Source organism: Netta rufina (genome assembly GCF_964035555.1).
Source record: "Netta rufina genome assembly, chromosome: 1".
In the NCBI taxonomy this organism is placed as follows: Eukaryota; Metazoa; Chordata; class Aves; order Anseriformes; family Anatidae; genus Netta; species Netta rufina.
Window position 1 is genome coordinate 164,841,029 of NC_140123.1, and position 16,440 is coordinate 164,857,468.

General features: G+C 36.1%; 1 protein-coding gene across 1 annotated transcript in view; it reads right to left on the reverse strand.

Moving 5' to 3' along the window:
• Nucleotides 1-7,045: 7,045 nt before the first annotated feature.
• OTOGL (otogelin like) overlaps nucleotides 7,046-16,440 on the reverse strand; it is a gene marked incomplete at its 3' end in the record, with an annotated part of 96,164 nt that continues 86,769 nt past the window's right edge. Inside the window, 5 exon segments of the mRNA XM_084305824.1 lie at nucleotides 7,046-7,246; nucleotides 9,806-9,885; nucleotides 12,031-12,102; nucleotides 14,056-14,101; nucleotides 16,081-16,200. Coding sequence (XP_084161950.1) covers nucleotides 7,046-7,246; nucleotides 9,806-9,885; nucleotides 12,031-12,102; nucleotides 14,056-14,101; nucleotides 16,081-16,200 — 519 coding nt within the window.

The following is a 16,440-nucleotide window of genomic DNA, read 5'->3' on the forward strand; positions in this document are numbered from 1 at the left end:
AAAGGATTTGATGGGACAGAACTTGAAAAATTCAGTGTGAGTCAGTGTTTCCCACTGTCAGATTGTAGTTACCAATCAGAGTTTCTCTGATTTATTTGGCACCTTTTTCTCACATTTATTTGGCACTAATTTTTTACACAAAGGCTAACCTCTAGATCTGTACATTGGTCTTGTCTTTTAAATTCTTATAAAAAGAAAGAAGGGGGGAAAAGAGAGAGAGAGGTGGAAAAAGCTGCACAGAATTGATGCCCAATAAAAAAAAAAAAAAATCCAGCAGTATAGAAGGTCAAGAGAAAAAAAAATGGATTTGTGTTAGACAGAACTAAGTGCAAAAGGAAGGGGAGGAGATTATCACTTGTAGCAGCATTTTGTGACTGCTTAAGCATTTGTTTTTCTGGAGTGGTTTCTTGTAAATGCCTCCATCTTTTACTGAATTATTTTGTTTGTAATTCTTTTTAAACAATATATTTCAGGCATGATCCTGCTCTCAAAAGAAACTATCTATAAAGACCTCAGTGCTTTTTCACCACTGGTATACAGATGTATTTAGAAAGATGCCTGCAATGTGGAGAAGTAATAACTCATGTAAATGCATTGTTTTACTTTCATTTTTAGTACACAGATATCTACATTCTAGGTCTTTTATTTTATTAATAAAATCAATAAATGACTTAAACACAGTATTAGAAGTTGTGCTTTTAATTCTAATTGTTTAGTTGGGCAAAAATGAACGAGCTGATAATAAGACAATGGTATTATAAAAAAACACATTACAAATAATGTGTCAAAAGTCTTACTGTTTAGTAGAAGCGTATTCACTTACAATTTGGTTCTAAGTGCTGAGAATATTTATCTAAATACCTAAAAAAGACTGCATAGTTTAATGGTAAACACTTTACATGGTGTAATTCCATTTGTAAGCACAAATAGTACAGAACCACAAAAAACTAGGGAAGAAGGAAGGTTTCAAGCAGCTACAGAGGGGAGCAATGACATGGCACACCAGGACAACAGAGTAAGGCATATGGTAGGTCATGCACAAAGCTTCTCTTAGTTCCTTGTGTCTTCTGGTGGAAGTGTGGGAGTCAAAGAAAGGCATGCGTTCCCAGACTTTCTCTTAGGGGAGTAGAAATTGTTCAAGTCTTAGTTTCTGAAGGGGTAGAAGGGAGGGAACTCTGTGGATATTAAAGTTCTTTTAGTCAATAATAAACAAACTAATTAATTTTGGTATTTCACAAGCTTAGATCTGAGTTGGATCAGCTGTCAAAACCAGTTCACAAGATACTTGCACAAACCAGGTTATGTGTAATTCCTGGGTGGGGAAGACTGAAGCAGGAATGCAGAGTTGGAGATGGGGAAACCTAAACAACCATGGAACTGTATCTACACTTATATAAGTTACAGACTGAGAAGGTATTTGGAGCAGAACAGTCCTACCACACTGCAGGCTCATGAAAACCTGATATCCATTCTGAAGGCTGCAATGGTTAATTCATGTACGTATAATATACCACATAATACTAATTTCATCATGGAGATAGTATGGGTGGAGATCTGTCTAGAAAATGATTAATGAGTTTTAATAGACATTCATTCTCTGTCTAGGCCAAATAGAATCTGAATTCTATTTGAAGTATGAATTTGAAGTTTAGCTGTAAAATGAATCTTAGACTCTGTTCAGCTCCACCAAACACATAAATAATTTTTTGTATGGTTCAGGAAGGCCCAGTTACTACCGATTGTAGCACTTAAAAAAAAAAAAGGCTAAGTGACGCATGATATCATGGATTTAATTTTAAGTTTGCCTGTTTTTAATTCCAGGTTAATCTAAGGTTCTGCATTATCATCAGTGACAAAGGTAAATTAAACACATCAACACTGACTTGTTAACATATACATGATTCTGCAAAATAATGTTTATTAATTTCTCTTTAATTACAAATACAGTTCTAAATCTTACAAAAGCATATTGTTTACAAAAAGCAGAGCTGTTCAATCAAAACACTGTAAGTGTTCAGTCACCATGTGTAATAGTGCTATCTTGCAGGAGCTTTCTGAAGTCATTTTTCAAATGCTAAATTCATTAAGAAGTTTGGGGCCAAAATCTCTTGAAGTAAATGTAGAATTCCTATCTCCATGTTAATGAATCAAGAGATCCTAGAGATATATTTTTCTTTGAATAGTTGTCCTTTTATTTTGCTGTACAAGTACTCAAACTTTATAGCTATGACAATTATTTAATTTCCATTTCTGGCCTGTGTGGAAATTTTCTGTACACAAATTCCAACAATAATGTCAAAGAACGTTTTGGTTCTAGGCCCTTGTATATATTCTTGAAATATCCACCATGGAGTCATAAAAAAGTGCAAATAAAGCATATGCTTTCTCAAAAAAAGTACTTTGTCTTGATCGCTAGGTGATAACTATTTCTTTATAATAGCTAAATATTTTAAATAATACAATGGATTTTTCTTTCATTCTTAAACCAAGTCACTATTTTTAAGGAGATGGCTGTGTAGAGGAGAGTCTTCTTAGTAAAGACAAATTTCAGTGTGTATACTATTTTTCTTAATAAGCAATCAAATTGTACACAGCAAAAGTTTCAAGATTTTTCACAAAAACTATCAAAATAGCTTTAGATTTTTTTGAATTTTATGTTGTTTATTTTTCTTTGTATAAAACAATGTATTAATCTAACATTTTGTAATTAAATGATGACAGTCTGCAATAAACATTGTCCACCAAAGAGTTGTCAGAGTTTTAAACAAACATTTTAATTCTGAAATAATTTATGTGTTCAGGATCATACTGACCCCACTGGGTAAGTGGCAAAACTCTCACTGTCATCATTTAAGCCTAGTTTGGTAACTTTATAAAGCAAAATAGTCTTCTAAAAACAAGCCGAAAATTGTATCCTCAGTTTTTAAGATACGGTTACATAGAATCATAGAATCATAGAATATCCTGAGTTGGAAGGGACCCTTAAGGATCATCAAGTCCAACTCTTGACACCGCACAGGTCTACCCAAAAGTTCAGACCATGTGACTAAGTGCACAGTCCAATCTCTTCTTAAATTCAGCCAGGCTCGGTGCAGTGACCACTTCCCTGGGGAGCCTGTTCCAGTGTGCAACCACCCTCTCTGTGAAGAACCCCCTCCTGACGTCCAGCCTAAATTTCCCCTGCCTCAGCTTAACCCCGTTCCCACGGGTCCTGTCACTAGTGTTAATGGAGAAAAGGTCTCCTGCCTCTCGACACCCCCTTACGAGGAAGTTGTAGACTGTGATGAGGTCTCCCCTCAGTCTCCTCTTCTCCAGGCTGAACAGGCCCAGTGACCTCAGCCGTTCCTCGTACGTCTTCCCCTCCAGGCCTTTCACCATCTTCGTAGCCCTCCTCTGGACACTTTCCAACAGTTTCATGTCCTTTTTATACTGTGGTGCCCAGAACTGCACACAGTACTCGAGGTGAGGCCGCACCAGCGCAGAGTAGAGCGGGACAATCACCTCCCTTGACCTACTAGCGATGCCGTGCTTGATGCACCCCAGGACACGGTTGGCCCTCCTGGCTGCCAGGGCACACTGCTGGCTCATATTCAACTTGCTGTCTACCACGACCCCCAGATCCCTCTCTTCCAGGCTGCTCTCCAGCGTCTCATCGCCCAGTCTGTACATGCAGCCAGGGTTTCCCCGTCCCAGGTGCAGGACCCGGCACTTGCTCTTATTGAACTTCATGCGGTTGGTGATCGCCCAGCTCTCCAACCTGTCCAGATCCCTCTGTAAGGCCTTTACGCCCTCATTTGAGTCCACAACTCCTCCAAGTTTGGTGTCATCAGCAAACTTGCTCAAAATACCCTCTATTCCTACATCCAGATCGTTTATAAAAATATTGAAAAGTACCGGCCCTAAAATGGAGCCTTGAGGGACCCCACTGGTGACCGCCCGCCAGCCTGACGCAGCCCCATTTACCATAACCCTTTGGGCCCTGCCCGTTAGCCAATTGCTCACCCATCGTATGATGTTTTTATTTAGCTGTATGGTGGACATTTTGTCCAGTAGGATCCTATGGGAAACCGTGTCAAAAGCCTTGCTGAAGTCCAAAAAAATCACATCAGCTGGTTTCCCTTGGTCCACCATACGGGTGATCTTATCATAAAAGGAAATCAGGTTAGTTAGGCAGGACCTACCCTTCACAAACCCATGCTGGCTGGGACCAATGACTGCTCTGTCCCCCAGGTGCGCCTCAATAAGTCCGAGAACCAACTTCTCCATGATTTTACCAGGCACTGACGTGAGACTGACAGGCCTGTAATTGCTAGGGTCTTCTTTCTGACCCTTCTTGAAAATTGGCACAACATTTGCCAGCTTCCAGTCTACCGGGACCTCTCCAAATTCCCAGGATCGTTGAAAAATAATTGAAAGAGGTTCCGCGATGACATCCGCCAGCTCTTTCAGCACCCGGGGATGAATCCCATCCGGACCCATGGACTTGTAGGGATCCAGGTGGAGTAGCAAATCCCGCACACGTTCAGGGTCAGTTGGGAGTTTGTCATCCCCACCGTCCCGGTCCTCCAGCTCAGGGCACCCTCGGTCCCGAAGCCCATCATCGGCATTGAAGACAGAGGCAAAGAAGGCGTTAAGCGTCTCTGCTTTGCCTATGTCATCGTCTGTGAGGAGACCTTCCCTATCAAGGAGCGGCCCTATGTATTCTTTAGTTCTCCTTTTTCCATTTACATATCTAAAAAAACCCTTTTTATTTTCTCTCACAGACACAGCCAGCTTCAACTCTAGCTGTGCTTTGGCCACTCGAACTTTCTCCCTACAAACACGAACAGCATCCCTGTATTCTTTCCATGACGCCTGGCCCTCCTTCCAGTAGCAAAACACTCTCTGTTTCCGCCTAATCTCCATTAGAACATTCCTGGTCAGCCACGCCGGCCTCCTTCCCCGCCTGCCTGACTTGCGATATTTTGGAATTGCCTGATCTTGTGCTTCTAGGAGGCATCGCTTAAAGAGTGACCAGCACTGGTGGACATCGAGGCCTTCAAGAGCAGTTTCCCAGGGGACCTTGCTGACTAGTTCCCTGAGCAGCCTGAAGTCCGCTTTCCCCATATCTAGGGATGAGGTTTTGGTGGCACTTTTCCTTCTGTCACCATAAATATTGAACTCAACCACTTCATGGTCGCTATGGCCGAGGCGGCCACCAATCACCACATCTCCCACCAGACCCTCTCTGTTTACTAGCAACAGGTCTAGGAGGGCACCTTTCCTAGTTGGCTCCGTTAGCACCTGCACCAAGAAGTTATCATCTAGGTGCTTCATGAACCTCCTGGACTTGCTCGTGTCAGCTGTGTGGCACTCCCAGTTAACGTCCAGCAAGTTGAAGTCCCCCATAAGGACAAGGGGAGTTAATCTCGAGGCCTCTCTTAGTTCTGTAAAGAATAATTTATCGGCGCTATCGTCCTGGCCAGGCGGTCTGTAATAGACTCCCACAACGACATCCCCTTTATTCGTTCGTCCCTTGATCCTTACCCAGAGGCTCTCAACTTTGCCATCGCCGACCTGAAGTTCCACACAGTCCAGCCCCTGCTTCACATACATCGCCACCCCACCACCTCGCCTTCCCTGCCTGTCCCTCCTGAAGAGCCTGTAACCATCTATCGCAACACCCCAGTCACAGGACTCGTCCCACCAGGTTTCGCTTATGCCGATGATGTCGTAGTTGCGGGACTGGGCCAGGACTTCTAGCTCATCTATTTTATTCCTCATACTGCGTGCGTTCGTGTAAAAGCATTTCAAGTGCGTCTCCTTACACTCAGCACCTTGTGGAGCTGACCGAAGGACCTCACTGGCACACAGCCCCTCTGATTCTAGCGTACCATAGTATGCTTAATACAAGTGAGAGAACATATTCAGCTTAAGGTGCTGAATCATGGAGATTTGCAACCTGATTGAACACTCATAGCTCACCTAGGCCCTTCAAAGCATATTTTACATGGATTTTTTTTTCCTGTATAGAAAAATTGTGAAACCTAGATTCAGTCAATAGCCCAAATCTCTGTATATATATATATATATATATATAAGTATATGTATTTATTAAAAATATACTGAACACAAAATTTCAAACTGTCAAAGGAAGAAACTCATTTTGAATAGTTTAAATGTCTAGTTCCCCCCTTTTTTTATAAATATATGCATACATAGAATCTTATTCTACAACTAGTAGACAGCCAATTTCTTATTTGTGAAATCTGAAAAGTGGATATAAAATAGAACCCTTCACATCAGAAACAGCTTTTAGATATTCGTAAAAAAGGCACAAATGCCTGAACTCTTCAGCCTTTGCCTAGTCATGCTTCATGCTTATAATATATACCAAAATTAAACAAATGTCAAAGGTTTAAGGACATTCTTCCTCTATACGATCAGGTGATACATGTACTTACAATCCACAGTCATGGTGTTTCTCAATGATTTCCAGTTTAAGCAGAGTCCAGTCACTGACTACTGCTTAATGGACAAAAGATAGGCCTTTCAGTGAGATAAAAAATGTTTCAGTTGGACTGACTTTTTTTTTTTTTTAAGTAATTCAGTCATTCTCAAAACCACAATATGCATCTTTTCTATTTAAACATTAATTCCAATGATGAAAATTCCTCAAATGAAATTTTCTAACCAAAAGGAAAAGAACCACTCATAAATTCCAAGTTTTGACAGGGAGCCATAAGCCCAAATTTTAAAATACTGGAAACATAGACATCAACAACTCATTGGAAAGCCATTTAAAAGTAAACGATGACTAAATTACACCTTGCTAAAAAGGATTTCTCTCTATACATGTACATGCTAATATTTAAAAAGGAAATATCTGAACAACAACATAATGTCTACTAAATTTGAAAAGTTACATTATAAAACATAACTGGTGCCTTTTTTTTTTTTTTTTTTTTTTTTTCTGCAGAGTAGTATATCCATCCAAGGTGAAAAAATAGTGTGGTGAAATGAAACACATTTCAGTTCTTCAGATAAAATCATATCCATGCAATGCTCAGTTCCATTGGCATGAACATTCTATAGGTTCTTGAATGACATACATAATTTCAGTGCCATTTCCTGCACAGTGTAGTGGCACAGTCAGATTACGTGTTCCATTTTCTCGACAACATTTACAGAATCTTAAATGGCTATCAATATTGACATTGAAAATTGTTGCGGACGGGCATTTTCCATCACAAGAAGCCACATTTATCTATGAGTAAATAAAAAACTGTAGTTAGACATCTCAGGTTTTGTTTTCCAGATTTCAAACTTCTTTCTGATTAAAATCCATTTTTATACTTGAAAAGAACTCTGGTTTTAGAAGTTATCTTCTAAAATTCATTCATTCCAAACGGAGATACATTTTTTAAATAAAGCATTTTGGTTGTATTCTGTCTTAACATTGAGCAATACTTTGTGCTGTGGATACCAAAATTGTATCCCTAGTTTACAAATGAATAATTTCAAAGCAGCAAAACAAAATTCATGCCTGTTTCATGTTCACTGCTGAAAAGTTACATTCTAAGCAAAACAAAGCATAGTCTGTCATTCTTTTTGAAAGTTCAAGAGGAGAAGTATATCAGTGCTAAAGCTTTTCCTTTCTCACTCATACTGCTCACAACTAAGAGCCCAACAATATTAGATGTGTCATCACTGTAACAAATATATTTGCAAAGTAGATTTAGTATCAAACAGCAAGGGGAGAAACAGGCTATAAAATTATTTGTTCTGTAGACTTCATCCGAGCTAGTCTTTCACTATTATATTACGTGAAGTCTTCTTAGGTAATATTGTAAGAGAAAACAAATTAGTATTTTTTAATTAAAACTTCAAACTACATTGATATAGCAGGAAATTGGAAGGAGGCCATATTAGACCTAGTTTTTTTTTTTTTGTTTGCTTGTTTTGTTGTTGTTGTTTTTTCATGGTAGTGTTTCAATCTGATTTCTTATTCAAGCAAAGCCTGTGAAAGGTAAACTGATCCACACCCTATAAACAGTGTCTAAACAAATTAGATCAAAAGGTTAATCTTAAGACTTTCATGAAATTTGACAGGGAAAAAATCATATATATTATAACAATATATATACATATACATAATAATATATATACATATACATATATATATATAATACATAATATGTATATATATTCTATATATAATTTTATATATTTATATATATATATAAGATCTTGTCCAAATCATTAATAATCTCAGTTACTAATTAATTAAATGTAATCATGCTCAGCCATATCAGAAGTTTGACAGCATTAATCTGCTCAAAGAACACAGATGTAGCTCCAAACCAGCAACAGCCACAGCAGATACTGCCATTTGATAGGCCAAAGTCTTGCAATGAAATAAGGTCCCAGGTGTTTTTGTGGTAGGGGAACTGGAAGGGGATGGATCTGAGCTAGCAGCAATAAATTAAATGGGAAAGAAGATGCTGTGGAAAGGGGCTTGTAAGATGGATGGAAGTGAGATAGGGCTTCTTTCTAGACAATGTTTATTAGAAGGTGCTTGAAGGTAGAAGGAAAGATAAAGAACCTACATGTATGGTAGCAAGTCAGAAGAAGCAAGGCTTAATTACTCGTGTCATTTATGGAATGACTCAGTGAACATTCTCATTGTCCTTCCCTGAACCCTCTCTAGTTCTACAGCAATGTAGGGAGACCATAATTGTAGAGGACTCTTTTTTTGCACCATTATTGGACTCTTTTATTGCACCATTGGCTCATAAGAGACACTAGAATGAGCTTGTTGCCATTCCCTGTCCTATTCACTAAATGTTGCAGGAGCAAGGTCCTTTTCAGCTACTTTAAAAACCTATGAGTTTTGACTACATCTTTCTTTTTAATATTATTTGCTTTAGTCAACACTATGTATTTGTTCTGTCATATTGGTGTCCCCTAACCTGGCTTGCTAAAGTAACTGTGAAGGTCTCTACAATCTTCTCTGCTCTTAACTATGGCAAACAATTTTAATTTCATCTATAGACGTATACTCCCTCATTACCTACCTTTTTTCTAAAACTAAATAAATACACCACACACGCTTATTCCTCCAGTTAAACCTTAGGTATGTCACTGTTGTACTTCTGACAGGTTGGAAATTAACCTGCCCATCTTTCAATCTGTGATGCTGTTTCACATCTTCCCTTATGACTAGTTCTTCAGTAGAATCTTATCAGAGCCATTACAGAAGGCTCAAGATATGGTGTCGATTGCTTCTCTTTTAAGTGCTACATGAGAAGCCCATTTGCTCCTCAGACATATCCTGGGTTTTATAGATGGGGCTACATCAAAGCTGAGAAATAAGATACATGAAGCAGACTCATAAATAAACGGGATCATGAATTTATGATATAGAGACAGGCTGTGTGGAGGAGAGGACACACAGAGTAAAGGTCTTCAAGGAGAAATATAGCAGTGTTTCCATCACATCCTAAGTGGAAGCATTTCTACTCTTGAAGAGTGGGATGTTATTTCATGGTGAAGAGTTCAGTGCCTTTGTTAGTTATAAGCAATTATGGTGTGTACTTTTCATTTGAAGACAGATGTTTTTCCAGGTAGGAGGACTCAGTCTTTCAGCGATAGGAACAGCTAACTATTCCATTTATGAGTAGAATAACATTCCTGGGGTCAAAGGTCTGCTTTTGAGAAGATAGCAGCATTTTTTGTTGCTTGTTGATAGGCATAACCCATTTCTAAATACTTGGATTGGTATGCCATAGGCCCAGCATAAAACATGAGTTTTTTTTATGCTTACCGGGCTTTGACTTATACAGTCATTTTTTCTTATAGTTGTCCTTATTGTCATTTTCTGGCAAATTCTTTCTTCCTTTTTACCTGATAAAATACAAAAAGAAGGCATATTGAATCAATACACTTTTTGCATGACATTTTTCTTAATAAAATGTTAATTTATTAAAATAAATTCAATGATTACACATTAGCTTCATTAATGTACACAATGAAACTATTACTTTTATAATTATTATTTTTTTTTAGAAAAAAACTCATATATTAATAAATAATTTCAGGAATTATTGATTTTTTAGCTGGCACATATGAGGCATCCACCTGTGCATTAATCTATAGAGATTTTATAAATACAAAAATATTAATGTGGTTTAAAATTGCCCATATGGCAAGATAAGCATAATACCAGTAACCAAGAGAAAGATCAAGTAATTTTGAATAGTGATAGAATTAATTCTCTTTTTAATGGGAATATGAAAAGTATGATTTTTTTTTCCTGCATTTTAGAAGATATTCAAAACTTGACATTTGAAAAGATAAAGCTGTGAATGTGATTACAACTTTGATGCTACTATGACTGCTTAGAATTTAAATAGAATAATATCCAATATTTTTCTGACAAAGAGGTCCTTGAATGAAGCTTTGAAAGAGAAAGATGCATATATTTCCTAAATACGGTGCAGCTTTTACCATCCAGAACTGAACCTGGTCAGCATATAGATCTAGGATTATGGAAATACTGCATTTTATCAATATGGTCTGGGAGATATTGATAGGAGAGCTTTTATTTGAAAAATAGAGCTGTACAGTGCAAAGCCATTTTTTTTTAACATAATAAAAATCATAATATAATACTGAAATAATTAAACATAAAATCTTCCATGCTGCACTCCATAGCAGACAGTTTGCTATTACTATTTGTGTAACAGAAATTATTTAGCTCTCCAGTTCCAGTAAGCTAAAAAAAAATCATCTATTTGTTTGTCTACGTGGACATTCTAGGCATCCAGTTTATAAAATAATAACCACTATTCAGCAGAGTCTCTTCACCTTTAGCACATGCCTGCATGGTCAGGTATACACCTGACCATAAAAGCATAAGTTTTCTTCTGAGCATTTTTATAAATTAATGAGCTCTGAGTAACCAAGATATTCTGCAATCATAGCTCCAGTGGGTATCTGAAAATTAGTCTGGCTCCATAATACATCTAGTTTTTATTCTAAGCATTGCAGAATCAAACAGTATTCTCTTGTGGAGCTAGAAGATGACTGTAGGACCAAAACTGCAAATTCCTACAGTATCTTGCTTTTCTTTCATCAGCAACACTAGACAAAAAAGTATTCCTATTATTTTTCCCTTAGAAAGCATTTGCCATCATGAACTCATACAGATATATGACGTTTCAGCATATAAGGTGCTTAAGTCTAATGAAAACTTCCCTGCTGCTATATTTTCTCTCTTCCACTTTCAACTGTCAAAAAGGTCTTCATTCAGTATTGGATGTACTTGTTTCACTTGCTCCTTATTTGAGTAAGGAATCTTACTAAAATTTCTGTGACTTATCATTAAAAGCAGAGTTATGACCATAATGCAACAGTTCTGTAACCTCCCACAATTACTGCTGTAGAGTATTTATTAATGCATGATTTTACTTTGAGGATTGTATGGTTTTTTCCCCCAACATTTTCATAACTTTGCAAAACGTGTTATTTGTGACAAAGAAGTACTGTATAAATCCATATCTACAAAGATGAGATAGGGCAGTAATGTGCACTTTTGATCTATTCTAAGGCAAAAACAGTTGAGTTATTAACTTCAGAGACATAAACATGAGATCATTATCTCTTAGTAGCAGTATTAAGGATGATGATGTTTTAAAAAGTAAAATCATTTCTTATTATAACTGTATATTATATAATTATTTCTTATTATGTACTGTACCCTGTACAGTAGGTCCATTTAATAAAACCAATTTTAGAAACAAACAGGAGGAAGAACCATCTTCAGCGTATAACATAAATGAATGAACCTAATTCTGACAGGTGTTGAGCAGTGAACCCTAACCAGGTTTTAAAAAGTCACTGATTTGGGAGGTCAGCAGGGGTTCACCGTCTCTCAGCATCAGGCCAATACCATTAAATACATTTAATGATGATGACAGCTCTATGCATATATACAAGCAGTGCTTACACTACTATTAAAATAAGAAAATACATTATTAAAAATAATACCTGGTTCACAATTAATACTATCAGTAGGCACTACTGGACTAATGGCAAAGGGTAATAGACCCAATCCAGAACCTGGCAGAACCATTAGGAATGTAAGTTTCTCATGAAATAAAAACATATTTATATAAATGACATTTCATTAATTCTTACACTGCCAATTGCAATTTTTCTTTTAGCAAAAGATGATGAGCTTTCCTGTTAGTATTCGAAATTTAGAAACTGTAGCTGCTTCAAGTATCACTAAAGATGTCCTAAACTTTATTACTCTCCTGATTAACACAAAACTGGAATGATGCTTCCTTGTAGACCGAACTTTTGCAATGAGTCTCTCTATGGCAAGGTAAGAATTAAATATATGCACTCACTTTGCATGCACTGAATCAAGCTCTTCCAAAAAGACTATTTGTTCCCATTAAAACCCCAAGGTTTTGCAAGCTCTATTTACACATACTCTTTTTATCTGCTTCACCACTGGGCACATGCTTTTAGTTAAAAACAAAGCAAAAACAAAAATAAAATAGCGTATAAGTGTATGGATCATATATCTTTTTAGCAGCCACCTGAGTAAGAATTTCTGAAGTATAACAACACCTTTCCTGAGGCCACAGAATATGGCCAAAATTATAAATCGTCCTAGTCAACAGAAAGTCAGTAGCCATTAATTCTTTAAGATATTTTTCTAAATAAAGCCAACCCATTTTTTCTCATTTCAGTTAAAGATTTTTCAACATAGCTTATTGCATTGGAGAAAGAATATTGATTCATAAGATTTTAGCAAATTCTGGTGTGTTACTTTTCTCTGCTGATTCTCAGTCAAAAAAAAAAAAAGTATTTTGTTATATTAAAATAACTTCTATTTTCTATGCTATGCATGGTATAGAGCAACAATATTTGCAGATAACTTTCAAAGTTTTACATAATTTGGAAACTGGAGTATTGCTCTGTATTTTATAAATATGAATATTTCCCCTTATATAGCCAAATCATTTAGCATACAAACACATGTGTAGCTACTACATTGCTGAATTTTACTTAATACCAGTGCAGTATACTTACAAGCCTGTGACTTTCTATTCAACATTATTAAAGCCTTGTTTAAAAAAATAAAAATAAAAAAAAAAAAAATCCAAAGATTACTTTTTCTGTACATTTTAACTCTGATATTGAACACAAAAAGATCAAAAAAGGGAGGTAGTAATTTCTGTAGCATTCAACAAGTTCTTGCTCTATGTAATTAATTTCACAGAACAGTGCTTAATTTTTATGTCTAGATGATTATTGAACTTGATCAGAAAACCTTTCCTAAACAAAACTGCAGAGCAAATCAAAGATTGTTCTCAGCCTGCTTTTAAACTTTAAATAATGAAGACTTCATGTGTTCATAAACTTATGTAAACATAGGTAAACATGCATCACAATACATTCATCATATTTTAAAGTTACACACACAGAAAATGTGGATGTATTTCCAGATATTAAAAATTCAATTTTATATAAGAATTGTTAACATCAATACTACTCAACTCCCAATGACTTTTCCTCATTTGGGATTGAAATATATTTTCTACAGCAGAAAGAAATAATTTTCAAGTAAAAAAAATTATTTCAGTATTTTGGCCCTGGAAAATACACAGCAGTGAAACAGAATAAGTAAGTATGTTTGGAAACTTAACATCAAATTAAGTATCAATTTTAGATGGAAAATTATTATATTTTATGGTGAACATAATTTAGGCAATATTTTAGGCAATCTTTTAATTATTTTAATTGAGATAACTTTTTATCTTCTACAGGTTATATTTGGAGAGATTTGGTTATACTCCAGAATATTAACATTAAAAACCACCAAGTCAGCAGCCAAATGAAGCGAGACCATTTAGTAAGAGTAGTTAAGTAACTATAACAATTTTGATTTGTGTAGGGACAGCATGCTTTTTCCTTCTTTGTGTCCCAGCAACAGGTTAAAAAACACAGCCCTCCAAAACCAAAGCCAAACTAGCATTTACTGCAGCCTTCATCACTTACAGGTCTTGCAGCAGCCATCATTATATGTCTGCACAATTCCTCCGTTCTAGAGAAATAAAAGAAGAATATATCAAAAAAGACTGTGCCCAATGCAAAGGTATATTGTATCTCAAGAGATTCCATGTTTTAAAGATGTCCAACTAATAAAAAGTAATATCTAAATCAAGAGAATTGCACAAATATGCATCAAATGTTTGGTTCATAAATTCTTTAGTCTTTAACACTGAAAATGGCTTGTCCCTGGTTATCTGACCTTAACTAGTATCCTTTGAATAAGCCACTTGATTTCTATAAGCTGTTTTTTATATTTCCCATTATCATCTATTTCACCACCAGTGAGATTTAGCAGGAAAGTTTAAAAAATTCATTTATGTAACTTTGTGGATGATGTAAAAAGGTTTACACTGCTTATATACCTAGCAGAAAATTAGTACCTAATAAGGAGCTATTTACAACATTAGAGATATACGTGTATGTGCAAGTACGTATATATACATATACACACTTTTGAAAGAGAACATGAATTGCAGAATTTCATATATGTTGATGTGCTCAATTATTTTTTCTCAAACAATAATAGTCTTTGCTATTTTATTTTCTAAAGTCACTTGTCAGCCAGAAAGTAAAAATGTATCAAAGTGGAGAAAATTTCCTTGTGAAATTAAAACAGAGTGCGAAGGAAAGAAAGACAGAAAGAGAGCCTGCCGTCTCTCAGAATGTGTGCAAGGAAGAAACATGTGCCCACAGTTTTATTGCACAGCCCAGAACTGTGTGTAAAGCAGACAACTGAACATCAACAACACTTTTATAACAAAAGACAAAAGCTTCCATTTGTAAGGTTCCATTGTTTCATGCATACATGCATTTTTTATCTCATTACAGAAAAATTACTAAGTTGTTCAAGAACTTCTTAGATGAGCACTTAAACTCAGCCTCTTAAATCTGTATTTGTTTCAAAGTTATCCTGAGCAGACTGTCAGAAGAGCTTTCTCCTGGCTCAAGTCTACGTTTAGCATCTCTGAAAAAATAGGTCAGTCAGGAAATTAATTTTAGTGCTCTGTTCATTACAATCGCAACTAGAATTATTAAGGAAAGTTCCTAATAGGTAGTGACAAAAGGATTCCAAGGAAGAAACTCAAGGATAAAGTTAAAGTGGAACAGGCATTAATTTTAGATTGAATGCCTTCTTCATGACTGGAAGAAATAAGGAATTTTAAACAAATGCAATGGACACATAAGAGCTGGGCTAAATTTGTAATGTGTAGTCAAGACAGTGATGGTACTTACCCTCTCTACGTGTTTTTTTGTTTGTTTGTTTGATAGCTTATATATGGTTTGGTATACCACAAGTGCAAGAACTAGAAATATGAGAAGTATTATAAAATTAGGGAAGTACCAAATTGCAAATATCAAATTTTCAAACAAATTTGTAATGTAGATGAAGCATCTACAGTCTTTAAAACAGCTTATTGGGCATGCCAAAATTACCTTTTTAGATATATGGTGTAGGTAGATAACCTTTCAAGTATGATAAATACTTTTTGTTATGTCATACAAAGTTTAGTTTAAGAGATAATTAAGTTTGTATACACATGGTCATCCTTCTAATCCTTGCATTGCTTAAGTAATTTTTAATATAGTTTGCATTTATATGCAAGATTTCTGAACTGCTTCATCCAATTTATTTAATATAAACTTAAAAGTATTATTCTGAACTAAGTAAGAACTAGTGATTAACACTTTATATAGCAGTATCTCAAGCGCAACACAAATTCAAGAATATTTCAAAAGCAGTCATTATTAAAGCCCAAAAGGAGTTTCTGTGCTCCTCACAGATATTGTTAGTCAAAATGTAAACAGAAAAATAGCAAACAACACTGATCACATTGATCACTTACATCTTGTAACTTACCACTTTTTTTAAGTTTAAAGAAAGCACACAAAGTATGTGTGCATTTTCAAGTGTAGGCGAAACTCCATACTGACAGATGAGTTATTGTTACTTACCTCACCCAAAGTACAAACCTTTGTACACTCAGTGTCATTGAAAGGGGGGCAAACTACACCAGAGCCCAGTATCATAGCCCCCGCAGCAGTCTTTGTACACTTGTAGTTTGTGCAGTTGGAGCTCCAAGTGCTTCCTTCCTGAACATGTAATACAAAACCGTTGTCAACAAAGAAACACATTTCGGCTATATCTCAACTCCCAGATGTCTGTACAAATCTTGCCTTCACGCTGCAGTATCTACTGGAATGGAAATTTTGTTGCACGCTTACCCACACCAGCAAAGACCATCCTGGAGGTACTGGGTGTACTAGAGCAAAATGAAGGGGGTCTGTGCCAGAAAAAGGGAGTAATTCTTTTGCTCTAAAAGCAATGGAAAG